Below are 12,220 nucleotides of genomic sequence, written 5' to 3' on the forward strand. Positions count from 1 at the left end.
GAGAGTTGAGGATGACGAGAGAACGTTGTGGATGCGTTCAGTGTCGGACCAAGAGCTATCGTGCTCGGTGTCTGCAAAAGGATAAAACAAAAAGGATGGGCTTGCTTTTTCGATGCCGCCTATATGAGGAAAATGTGGAAAGCAGTTGTATGTCGCGTGGTCCTGTTGGTCCCAGTGGTATATCCAGTCTGATGAAAAGCCACAGTCGCTGATAATGGTACACAAGCCCGCGCGGGGCTTTGGGGATATTATATGTATAAATGTGTATGTCGCTGACAATGGAGTATGCAAGAGGCGGAAAATTATCGACAGATTATGTACAGTTACATGTTTTCGAGTCGGGCGCTGGGAAGCTGCATCGTCGGGTCGTCGAACTCGGCCTTGATGGACCAGGGGTCATAAACGCCGGAGCCGTATGTGGGTAGTTGACCAATGGTGGCCACCTCGACGGGTTGCTGGTATGGCACACTGCTGTACCAGTGCTCTTCTTGCTGATGAGTTGACGGTTGGTATTGTTCTTGGACCTGGTGGATCGGTTGAGGAGCTGGTGCTTGCGAAGGGATAGATTGCGGAGGTTGGATTTGTTGCGACATTTGTTGAGCGTACTGTACCATAGGCTGCTGTTGTTCCACGGGCGACGCGTTCTGGAGACCATACGTGGTACCTTGTGCCGGCTGGTGGGTATAAAAGGCCTCTTGCTGTGCCGATGGGCTGCGTCCGGAGGCCGGCGAGAATGTGCCTGGACTACTTTGGATGGATCCGTTTATGCCAGCGGCACTGTACGGAATGTCCAGAGGAAGTCCCTCAACTTGTTGCCTGGGGACCTGGTATGCTGATGGCATCGGGTTGGCGTTCATTGTCGCTACACCCGGGTTGTTGTGCTCCGTCACGTAGTAGGAATGCTGAGGCATACTTGCTGTGCGATGGAGCATGTGGCTACCCGGGTGCTGTTGCGGCTGTTGCGGGTGATGATGTTGCTGTTGCGGCGGTTGATCGTGGACCACTTGACCGTGGTATTCGTGGGCTGTTCCCGAGGAGACGTTGTGACGATGACCATATTGGTTGTAACCGTTCATATTTTGACCAAAGTCGGCAAAGGAGGCAGCTCGATGGATGTGGCCATGCAAGCCGGGATGGCCACCATTCATGTTGACCTGCGGCCACTGCATCCCCGAAAGCTTGGGAGTCGAAGGCGACTCGCCGCTGTCGGAATCGGACGTGCAGTCGTCCAATTCGGAAGAGTGGATGCCGCGTTGGTGAGACCGTCGTTGGTGCTTGACCATGGTGGTTTTTCTGCAGAAGCTCTTCAGGCACCCATCATGGGCACACTTGTACGGCCGCTTGCCCGTGTGGATTCGGCGGTGTCGTGCTAAACTCGATGACTAACGATATGATCAGTTTCGTGTCACCCAGAGACGTTGATGCCAAGTTACATACGTCGGAGAAGCGCTTTCCACATCCAATGTGCTGACACTGGTGTGGCTTCTCACCCGTGTGGGTTCGAATGTGAACCGTCAACGCACTGCGCTGGATGAAGCTCTTGCCACACCCAGGCGTGACACAAGAGTAAGGTCTCTCATTTGTGTGTATCCGGTAGTGTCGTTGCAAGTCTGACTTTCGATTAAAGCTCTGGATTGTGTTAGTGACGAGATTAATATGGGATGGGTCCTTCCACTGATCATACCTTATTGCATGATTGCCAGTCGCACTGGAAAGGGCGAGCCGTAGGCTCATTCTCGACAAGCTCCATTAGTTCCATCTCTTCTGATGCTCTCAACAGTCAAAGTCCCTTGTGGCGGGAGAAGCGTCTGTCTATGTGTGCGTGGTTGACACTACTTATAAGTCCCTTGCAGATGAGAACTGAGTGGTGGGGTGACAGGAATGTTGTGATCAAGGAGACCGATGGCCCTTAAGGACGAATGGCAAGGTTGCGGTGTGGGTGGCTCGACGGGCAGGCAGAAAGTGGATGGTACCCTGGCTCGGAAGGGTGTGGAAGCGGAACCTGATTCAATGCGACAATGGCTGATGAATATTATGCGTTTCTCGACAACGACTTCGTCCCAAAACGGCCCAATGGATGCTCGACAATGCTAACAGGATAGAAATGCGGCAGCGGAAATCTTGGAGGCAAGACACAATGCAGCGTCCAGCGCAGTGAAGCGAGGGTGACGGTTGTGGTCTTGGTGGTATTAGTTAATTAGGGAACGGACGGCAGAAGTAAGGATGATGGCTGCGCAAAGACAGAACAAGACAACAGAGGACGAGCGAGTGCTCGAGTAATACACAAGGCGAGCAAAGCCTGGAGACGTATTAGCGAATTGCGTCTTTGCGGAAGGCGCAAGATGGTCTGATATATGTTGGAAAGAAAACACTGATATACGAAAAGCAGACGGTGCTTGTTTAAAAGGTGGAGATCACAACTTACTAGGAGAAACAAGCGTCTTCTGTGCACGAGCACTAAATTCAGGATATCGATATCTCGAGATTCGAAATCCGTGGCCAAGATGGGAATAACGTTGCGAACGGGCTAGATCGAACGGCTAGTGGCTAGGAGGGCTGATATCTTGTACGGCGACAAGCAGGTCAAAATGGACAGGGGTGGCCAGGCGAGCGAGTTTGGGCTGACTGGTGGTTGCTGGTTCTTGTTTCGAAGTTCAAGGTGACCAAAGGACGGCGTGTGTTAGGTTTCGGAAACTAGAGGCATAACTGGGCCAGTCAGGCACAACAATCCGATCGCCGAGCCTCTGAGCGCTCAGGTTCAGAGTGGATGCTGAGAACAGAGATTTCGCTAGTCCTGGTTGTGCTCCTTGGTGTGAAGTATGATGGGAAAGAGAAGAGCAGTCCGCCGTCTCAGTTCCTTCTCGACCTTCGGTTGGAGAGCACAGAGCTTTCCAAGCTTGTGGTTCGCCTGAGGTATACGGCTTCACAACGGTGGCGCCGGCCTTGGCTCTAGTTTTGTCTCAGACGTTCAGTCCGCAGCCGTTGTAGCAAAAGCAATGATGAGCAAGCCAAGTGGTTCGGAGTGGCGGCGGATACTGGAGCTCGACTGGAAGGATGGGACAGGAACGGCTTGCCGTGCTATACGTACTCGCCAAAGTCGGGTAACAAGCGAATGATTATACCAAGAAACAGACAATGAATATATGTGTGGGTAGGGGATGACCTAGATCAAAGCACATGAGGTGGCGTTCCCGGAGAGTTAAGTAGAGCCAGAGTTGGTCGGAGTTGTCGTGGAGTGAGGATCAACGTCTGTACATATGGAGACACGTCACCGGAGCGGCAGTTTGATGAGGGTATATGTCCTAGGCGACAAGTATTATCGGATATGTCGTTTGTGTCTACCACGTTGAGCGCGTGGGGGAGGTGATGCTGCTTTCACCCGTGGAGTTACCTAGAGATGGCAAGATGTGGAGTCCTGGATATCGAGAAGAATGGAAAATGCTCGAGCACTTGCAACTCGTAGCTTGGGGTTTAGTGCAGGAAGTAGTGATTATTAGATGGAAGGTCGACGACTAAGGCGTGGACCGGCGGCGATCTCTTGATGATGGGGGGTCCTGGTAAGAACGTGGCAGATGCGGACGATCAATCCAGACTAGTGTCGAGGAATTATATGTATATATAAATATATATATATATGTGAATATTCATAAAAATAAGTGTAGTGGCGGAATTAAAATATGAGGGAGGAAGTCTGCGTTGCCCCAGTTGTCGATTATCTACATCGAGACGGCCGCAGGGTCTGCGTAGTAGTTCAAGTCCGTGAGCCTTGGATGGATGGCGTGTAGGTTATTAGCGCAGGAAACGGCCAAGCTCCAGTCTTTGTCGCGAGGATGATCTCGTACAAGCATACAAGGCAAATCCGGCCGGCATAAGCAGTAAAGTCGGTGATAAAAGAAGCCGGCACATGCGCATAGAATCGTGAGTCGCTGACAAGATGAAAGGGTCCCCTGGCAGAAAGAAGAAAACAACACAACGGGCGACAGCGTGGTCGAGATTGCGCGCTGTGATTGCCGGCTCCAGAAGCGAAGTTCGAGATGTGGGGAACAGAAGCAATGCATCGAAGGGTAGGGGACCCTGATGACGATGGAGGATGTGTTTCTTTTCTGTTTCTTTGTTACCATAGGGGCGTTGTCTCCTTGAGACTTTTACCTCGAATAGGTTACTTCGTCCTGACTAGCTTCCCCAGCCCCGGGTCCAGCGTGCAAGGTACCGCCCCAAGTACCGTCGTACTCATGATATAACGACAGCTCTAGCATGGGTCAGGGGAACAACATGGATGTGAGGAACAAGGCCAGGGGTGATGCTCGCATGCTGCCATGGGTACGGTAGAGTAGCAGTACGAGGGTACTTCTTGGCGGATACTCGTGGGGCAGAGCGGAATGGCATTTTTCTTGACCCCATCAGGTCGTTCTGTGCTGCTGCTTCTGACTCGTCAATTCATCGTGGCCATGCCAATAGAAGAGCAGTTCTATGCAGATATCTCATGTACCTGCTTAGCACGGACATTTAAATCGCATGCATGCGAGGGCCAGCAGAGGGTCGTTAAGGCGGACGACGCAGCAAGTACGTACGTACTAAGTTCGTGCAGGCGACGTGGTGGGCTGCTGCAAGGCAAAGTCTGATGCCCTGTGTCATGAGAATCTGCAGGAGCTGACGAAGACATTGAAGTTGTATTAGTTTTCTCTTTGGATTTTTTTCTACTGGCTGGGCAGGGAAGAGGAGGGGTCGAACACTAGTAGGATAGGGTAGGGTTGGAAGTCGCAATGGAGGGGTCGCGATCAATGAACGCACCTTCCAGCTTTCTGGACGGGAGGGAGCGGGATGGGAAGAGCCACCAGCCATCAATTCTGCAATTCTGCATACCTTTGCGCTTACGGCCTGGGGAAATCTTTATTGGACAACTGGTCATCAATACCTTACCTCAGTTGACAAGTCTCTCTGCCCAGTCTTCTCAAGTGTCTGAGACTGGAGCTATGCCTTTGTCGACGTCGTGTCGTCCAAAACGCATGCCAACCACTCTCTTTCACACCAACTCTACAATCACGATGCTTGCGTCAGTCAACCATGAATGCGTTAGCATCGCAACTCCAAAAAAAAGGCAGAAAAAAAAACAAAAAAACGGGCGGCCACGGAGTTGAGGATGAGACTGCGTGATAATCCCCCACTAGTGAATGTGACCCCTCAATGGACGAGGCCGGCCCGCAGCCAGGAAACTCACTCTGGCCGTCATGACCCTGTCTATCACAGCTTATTGCAGCTTGCGGTGATGTTATCAATGTACGCCGGCCTCCCAGTCGCTTTGCCAAGTATCTCTTACAAGCTGGTTAGTCAGTCTACTTTAGTCTTTTGCACTTGTAATCTGACGTTGTAGTCGCCCTGCTATCCGCTCTGCCTGACACAACCTCAATTTCCCAGAGTAGGCCAGAAGACGTGCTACAGAAACAGAGTTCGGACTCGGCAGAATCCTCGTTGTTACCAGCAACGTCAGTCCAAATTCCAGCTTCTATTTTGCACACCGGAACGAGGCCGGTCGGCCAGAGGCTATTGAGTAGTCAATCCCTGGTCTGTGTCGAATTTCAGGGCAAGGTTTGGGCTCGTCGCAACTTAGACCGTAGATTCGGCTTTCCCTTATCGGCCACCACTGGACTGGAGTCCCTGGACGCTGGGAAATCTTCACCCCTGTAGAATACATTGGAACAAAAGTACCCCTCGTACCTGTGCTGTACATAGTAGCCCGCCTTCGCTCCATCGATTAATCCCTTGTCGCTCTTTTTCCAACTTCACCTGACATGGCCATTGACTGATAGCCTCAATGTTTCAAGGGCTTGATTCGCCAATCCCCATGCAGGGTAAGCACCGTAATCGTACCGCAGGTGATGTCTGCCCTGAGGCTGGCCTGAAGACTCCTCCACAAGCTCGACTCTTTCCAGAATTAAGATCCAGGCCGGGCCCCTCCTCAGCTCCTTTTAGCACCGGTCCGGAATCACACTCGAATATCCCCAATGCAAGCCACCGCTGTCTTGTTCTTGTTTAGGATCATGGGTCCACCGAATTTTGAGATGCAAGTAGATTTCTGCCTAGCACGTCACGGATGGAGTACGGAATAGAACATCTCCAAGCCAGACCAGAACAATGGCTTTCCGGACACCCATGCCACCCCTCCCTTACACGGTTCTTGCCTTTCTCTTTCAAGCCGTTGAAACATTGCATATGCAAGTAAATGGAGTCGAACCATTCGCTCTAGATTTGCGGATGGACGCAAAACCCAACCTCAGAGCGACGCGATTGGCAACAAACAGCACCCGTCTATGTGTCCAAGATGAAGACTCGAAGTGAGTGTTGTAACTGTCTGGCCAAGCGCTTGCTGAGGAAAAGCCTGCTGAGCCGTCAACTATTGATGACTAAAGGCACTTATTATTGAGAACTCTTCTGTCACTGAGAAATACACTGGGTTATCCTAGTCTTTGTGACTTGGCCTTCTCTAAATATATATCAGGATGCCACGTCCGTAGTAGTTGTGCACTTGCTCGTAAGCATGATCCGCGGATCAGGGCCCGATAAGTTGATAGCAACGGAGTGATTGCAACGGATTGTGATCGTAGACAATTATGGACCACCTGAAACTCTGGTCCTTGTCACTCATCCTTTGTACATACTCTTCCACACTCCATTTTTGATTGATGACACCTTGTCAAAACGTCTGAGTGTTGTCGGAGGTTCTACGGAAGTACGTCTACGGAAGCAGGGGTGGTTCTGCAGCTCTTTGTCAGTTTTGATTCTCTCTACAAGAAGACTCTATTGTACCAAAGCTGCCTATCGAATAAGCATGAGGGGCCTGCAATACTGCGACAATTGTACATTATTGCAGCACGATCTCCGCAGATGGAAGGTTGTTGCATGGCGAGGCGGCTCTCAATGGTCGCGCTGTTACTTCCAAGGTTCTCCGCAACTCGCCTGGACCCAATGAATGAATTGTCTGAAAGGAGGACGGTTGACCGCCTTTCTACCATCTCACAGCGAACAACAGTAATTGTGTCAATTTACACTCCACCTTTTTCTGCATCCCAGAGGCGCAGGCTGCCCGACGAGAGAGATTAGTTTGATCACACGCGTGCAATTGCAGTATCAAGGATCTCCCAGTATCATTGCAAACCGACGCTCCCAGGTCAGCTGGAACAATTTCAATAATGGATGGTCAGTAACTAATGCATCGGCCGGTGATGCGCCACAGAAATAGAACTTCCGTAGCAACAGCGCCACGCAACGCAAGCGCAAGCGACACCGGAACGGTGGCCATGCCTGACTGTTTGGGTCTGTGATGGCATGGTGTTGTGGAATCCTGGGAAGGAGTATAGCCAAACATAGTATAGGCAAGGCAAGATGTGAGTGGCTGAGGCTCATTATCGGGGGGTTGAGCCAATCCGATTGGCAGGCTTGCTTAAAGTATCCCATCTCGCTACACTGAATTCGTATTGGCGACATTGCCATCAAGCTTTGCACCCCCTTTCCAAAGAGATAAGAGACGGAAGAACTGCAATTCTCCTCTTCGGAGAGTGGAGCTAAACCGACAATCGCATACATTGTAGGTTAGTCAACTTCGGGTACGCCATGACAAGAGTCGTCAAACGGCAAGGTAGATCTTGATTTGACGTGACGTGACCTGACTTGCTGTGCACCCCCGTCAACTTCCCCAGACTTTAGAGCCTGGATCTTGTAAAGTTCGGGAGGCTCCTGTGATCATTTGTCCAATGCGTACGATGTTACTTCGCCAGCAGTTTGTCTATCGTCGCCACGCATCAACACGACACGATATATTAACAACCCGGTAGGCAGGGTTGAAGCTTCCGCAGCCCGAGATAATCAACCCAACCCTGCCGCTTGGTCAGGCTGGGAGATGTCGCCATGCGGCGAATAACGGGCTTTGAGCAGATGCGTAACTGCCGGTATTAGTGAATGGAGGCCAGGCGGGACTGTCATTAGACATAAGTGATCGTACGACAACGTGGTGCAACGATGGGATATCCTGTGCGTAGTTCAAATACAAATCCCTTCCCGTAGTGAACGCCTGCCGTTTGCCACGTTGCTTGTTGAGAACCAAGATGTAAATGTCCTCAAATTGGTGACATTACTGGTACTGTAGAGAATGGTCGGACAGCCAAACTACTCTCAAAGCGTGATAGATGAGACTAATCGGGGCGTTCTTGCAGCGCTGCAAGTCGAGCGGGCAACTTGGCATGTTGCGCATTGTTCCATGCTCGCAAGGCAATGTCTTCGCGACCTCCGTTTTTCTGTCTTTTCGTGCCCCTAGCTTGCCGGACCCGGGCAGCGGGGTTGCAATACTTCAATGGCGAATGCCTAAAACCCAAGCAACAGGGGAGGGGCAAGGCTGTGGAGCGATGATGGCCGGCGCATGACTAGTAGCCTTATCATTGGGGAAATGCGAACGTGTGCCAAAGACGACAATGAATGGTTACTACGCTGGATGACTGACCTGCGTCTCATAAACCAATGTCAAACGGGTATCACGGCTCATCAGAATGAAGGTTTCGTCCAAGTGCGTGCAGGTCTCGCTGGGTTCGCTGAGTTCGCTGAGGAATGTCGGGTATGAAAATGTCTTTTGTTGGCTTCAGTGGCAGATCAGTCATTGTATGTGCATGGCCGTTGTCTATTTTTTTCTTCTTTTTTTTCTTCTTGTTTCCCATGTCCACCCTCGTTCTTAGCTCACTAGTGGTAACGCATGCTTGGCTATAGGTATGGCTATCAACTTGATGCCAGGGATGCCGTGTCCCAGAGGTGTACAGGGATACATGGGAAGTTTAGCATATTAGGGTCAAAAAGCCGCCGTCGTAATATGTTCTGGCCCGGAGATCACGGCCAATACTACCTGGGACAGGATTTTGCCCCATCAACCGGCCGATATGCGTATTAGTGATATCGTACTTCATACGAAGTAGCGCACCGGATGTTGGAGCGCAAGCCGGGCGGGTTACTCCTCGGAGCTCAAACGTCGAGGGCGGGGCTGAGGTTAAAGAGGGTGGTTTCCCACCTTGGAAACATGGCTATGCCAGTCATACTAGATAGAACCCCAAAGCAGGCCGAAATGAACTCATCATACATCTGAGCTAAGTGAAGAAAAAAAAGGTCCATGGAGTCTAGACACTTTTGCAGCTCAGAATCAAGGAAACAACCCACTTGACATCGGACTATCACGTATGTCAACGAAACACGGCGTGCCTCTAAGTAACAAATGCAGGGTACACTATGTCTGTGATACTGCCACATGCAGCTTCTCAAGACCCAATCGGGATGCTTCGTACACCTCATCTCATGGCGTATCAGTTGACGGAGACAAGCTCTTAACACCGCTGCATACCTCCCTGATTGCCGGCGGCAACAGCGCAAAAGAAAGGTTTCACACCGTAGGGAAAAGATAACCCGACCCGAGTCTACTCCTCGGCAGGTCCTTCAATTCTACCGTCGCTTTCTGAGCAAGCAGTTATTTGGTTCACATTAGAACAAAAACGGATACGGAGACTGGTCGTTCTACCTGTAATGGAGTCAAAGCCACAGATTACGGCACTGAGTAATAAGACGTTCGGTATATTGTTCGGACAAATCGGAAACCCACCTTCCTATGCCTATGCCCATCTGCTGAGATGTCAGGTTATTATATAATAAGAATAGATGTCTGTTTCTGTTTCTGTTTCTGTTTCTGTCTTTATCCCCGAGCTTTCACAATACCTGTAGTGCTAATAAGGAACCCTTGCTAACAGTATCTCATGGACTGACTGAAAAGAAAATATCCGAATCTGCTACTTGTTTCAATCGTCTGCATCATCACACTGTTTTAGTTGACCCGAACACCACTCAATTATTTTCCCGCAGCCTTCAAGACCAAGTTGACGCGAAGCATTTGAGCGAGTTACGTTACCCCTTGAAGGGTCCAAGCTCAGCCATCTCTACTTGCTGAGGTAGTAACAAAGTCTACGACAGGGTTCGAGCTGCACGGCCGGTCTTAATCCCTGTGGACATGTGTTTTCCCCGCAAAGCGGGATGGCTCGGACCTTGTAGCGCTCTATGCTTATTCCAATTGGATGCCTTTAAGCAGGCTGTGATTTCCTCAAGCGTATCACGGCTAGATCCTCTTGTGACAGGTAATTGGTTCTCCCAAGACTCGCTTGCAGCGTCGCAATTCAATGCTACTATGTCACATGTATGTGTGTGTGTGTGTGGAAAATCCCACTCAATGCGTTATTCTGGTATCAATGTGTCAGAGTTCTGAACGACTGGACTATTGTGCTGCATTTGGTGCGCCAGATTGGGAGCAATGCTGTTCGTCTGCTGCGAACTGTAGAAAGCACCCCTGCAAAATATGTAGGGTGGCCCTCCTCGTCACATCATCCACACGCACGCTCAACCAAGTCACATTTCGGAGCTTGTGGCACTTCTTGGCTTTCGAGATAGCTTTCCCCCACCTGGGAGTATAGTCGGTCTGCGCTGCAAGTGCTAGGCGATGGCCTCCCTACCTTTGGCTTCAAGCTTCTTGTTCCAATGGATGTCGACTCTGCATAGAATATATATGAACTGCGTCAACCGCGAAGAGCGGTGTAAACGATTATACTTGTATTGTATTGCAGTATCAGAAGTTCTTGATTCCCTAGTAAATAATTCCACACTTGAGTAACTGTGTTTGCTTCGTTAGTCCCCGGAACAAAGACCTGCAAGCCTATCCGTGGCAACATGACAAACCCACCGTATATAGTTCGTACCGGAGAAAGACCACGTTTGACAACCGTCCAAAGGACAGGGGAACATCATTTCATGGACCAAAGGCCTCGTCATCTTCGTTGGTCGTTCCCCTCCAATCCGGGTTGATGGTTACCTGTGTGCAGATGTGGGTCTAAGCGAAGACCTACAGTGTTCGCCATCATGTTGAACCTCGACTTTTGGAAATGCGAATGAGCTGTATTCGGCCGAAGTCCTGTTGGCTGTGGAGTTTATGATGTACGAGTTGCTGTCATTAACCAGGTTTTTTTTGTTCTTGGCTGTCACGTCAAATTGAAACCGATGTCAAGACGGGGATTATCCTGTAAGGCCGGAGCGTGTTGGCTGTTCTCCATTTTCGGCCACTATTTCCGCTGTCAGGCATGCTATTGGGGCGCATTCTGTTCGCATCCGCACAGCAAGTGAAACCCTTGGGGCTGTGGATTGTTGTTCATTCCACCCAAAGAGCACCAATTAATGTGTATTCACGGGGGCAGACAACCTGAAACATCTTGCTGAGAACATCAGCTCACGAGACACGCAAATGCTATCTGAAATTTTCTATTCGTTCACAATCCTCTTTGATGGGGCCTAAGTCTGCAGTAGCTCCTATTTTCGCCTCTCAAAGGTCAGAGCGTATGCAGCATGAGCGGAGAAAACCTGCCACCGTACCTGACTAGAGCCGACAGTGGAGCATTTTCACATGCAGATAACAAGACGAACTTGTTCATCTTGGATCTTGTATGGATGCAATTAGATAATAGAACCCTGTGTAAAACAACGAATCCGATTTTGAAGTGCCAGTGTCATGGAAGATAAGATCATGTCATAATCGCATCTTGCATACATCGCATTATTATGATGGAGCGGCCGGTGCCGCATTGTCAGCCTTGCCAGGCACAGCAAATTCTAGATATGCTATATCCAGTGTCGAAGCTTCATTCCATGCCACAAAGTGCCGGCATAAACTAGTAGGCAAGCGTCAAATCCATGGAATGCTCATATGGCACATTACATAACTAGAACCAGGAAGATTTTTGCGCTGTAGTAGTTTCGTTCCTTGTACTATCTCCACCCTTTGATTGCGACAAAGTCCACATTGCACCACTGACATGATCGACGCAAGTAATCCATCCTTGTGATCACCCTGTAAACCAGCCCCTACATGTCGGTGCCGCAGGGTGTTAGTATTGCGTACGAATATCTCTCCGAGCAAACGTCCAGAAGACTTCTATTTTGATGTATGTCCTATGCTGTGGTTAAGAGAATTCAACTCACCGCCACCCTACCCCTTGAGCCTTTGCCACCGAAAGAAATTGCAACCCCTTCCATTCGTGGCTCACAGACCACGCGTTCCCATAGCCCACATGGGCAACAGCTTTCAAAGAGCTGTTGCCCATAGCTTGCATGATCTAATCAAACGATAATAACCATTATATCCATCATGATTAATGCT

The 12,220-nt window shown here is 50.1% G+C and overlaps 1 protein-coding gene across 1 annotated transcript; it reads right to left on the reverse strand.

Moving 5' to 3' along the window:
- Positions 1 to 323: 323 nt before the first annotated feature.
- On the reverse strand, positions 324 to 1,759 carry BCR38DRAFT_343283 (uncharacterized protein; the record flags this gene model as incomplete). Its single annotated transcript, XM_040856020.1, has 3 exons — positions 324 to 1,382; positions 1,438 to 1,629; positions 1,685 to 1,759. 3 exons carry the CDS (start codon positions 1,757 to 1,759, stop codon positions 324 to 326), a joined length of 1,326 nt encoding a protein of 441 aa, XP_040715535.1.
- Positions 1,760 to 12,220: the final 10,461 nt, after the last annotated feature.

This window comes from Pseudomassariella vexata, assembly GCF_002105095.1.
Source record: "Pseudomassariella vexata strain CBS 129021 chromosome Unknown BCR38scaffold_7, whole genome shotgun sequence".
NCBI classification, from domain to species: domain Eukaryota; kingdom Fungi; phylum Ascomycota; class Sordariomycetes; order Amphisphaeriales; family Pseudomassariaceae; genus Pseudomassariella; species Pseudomassariella vexata.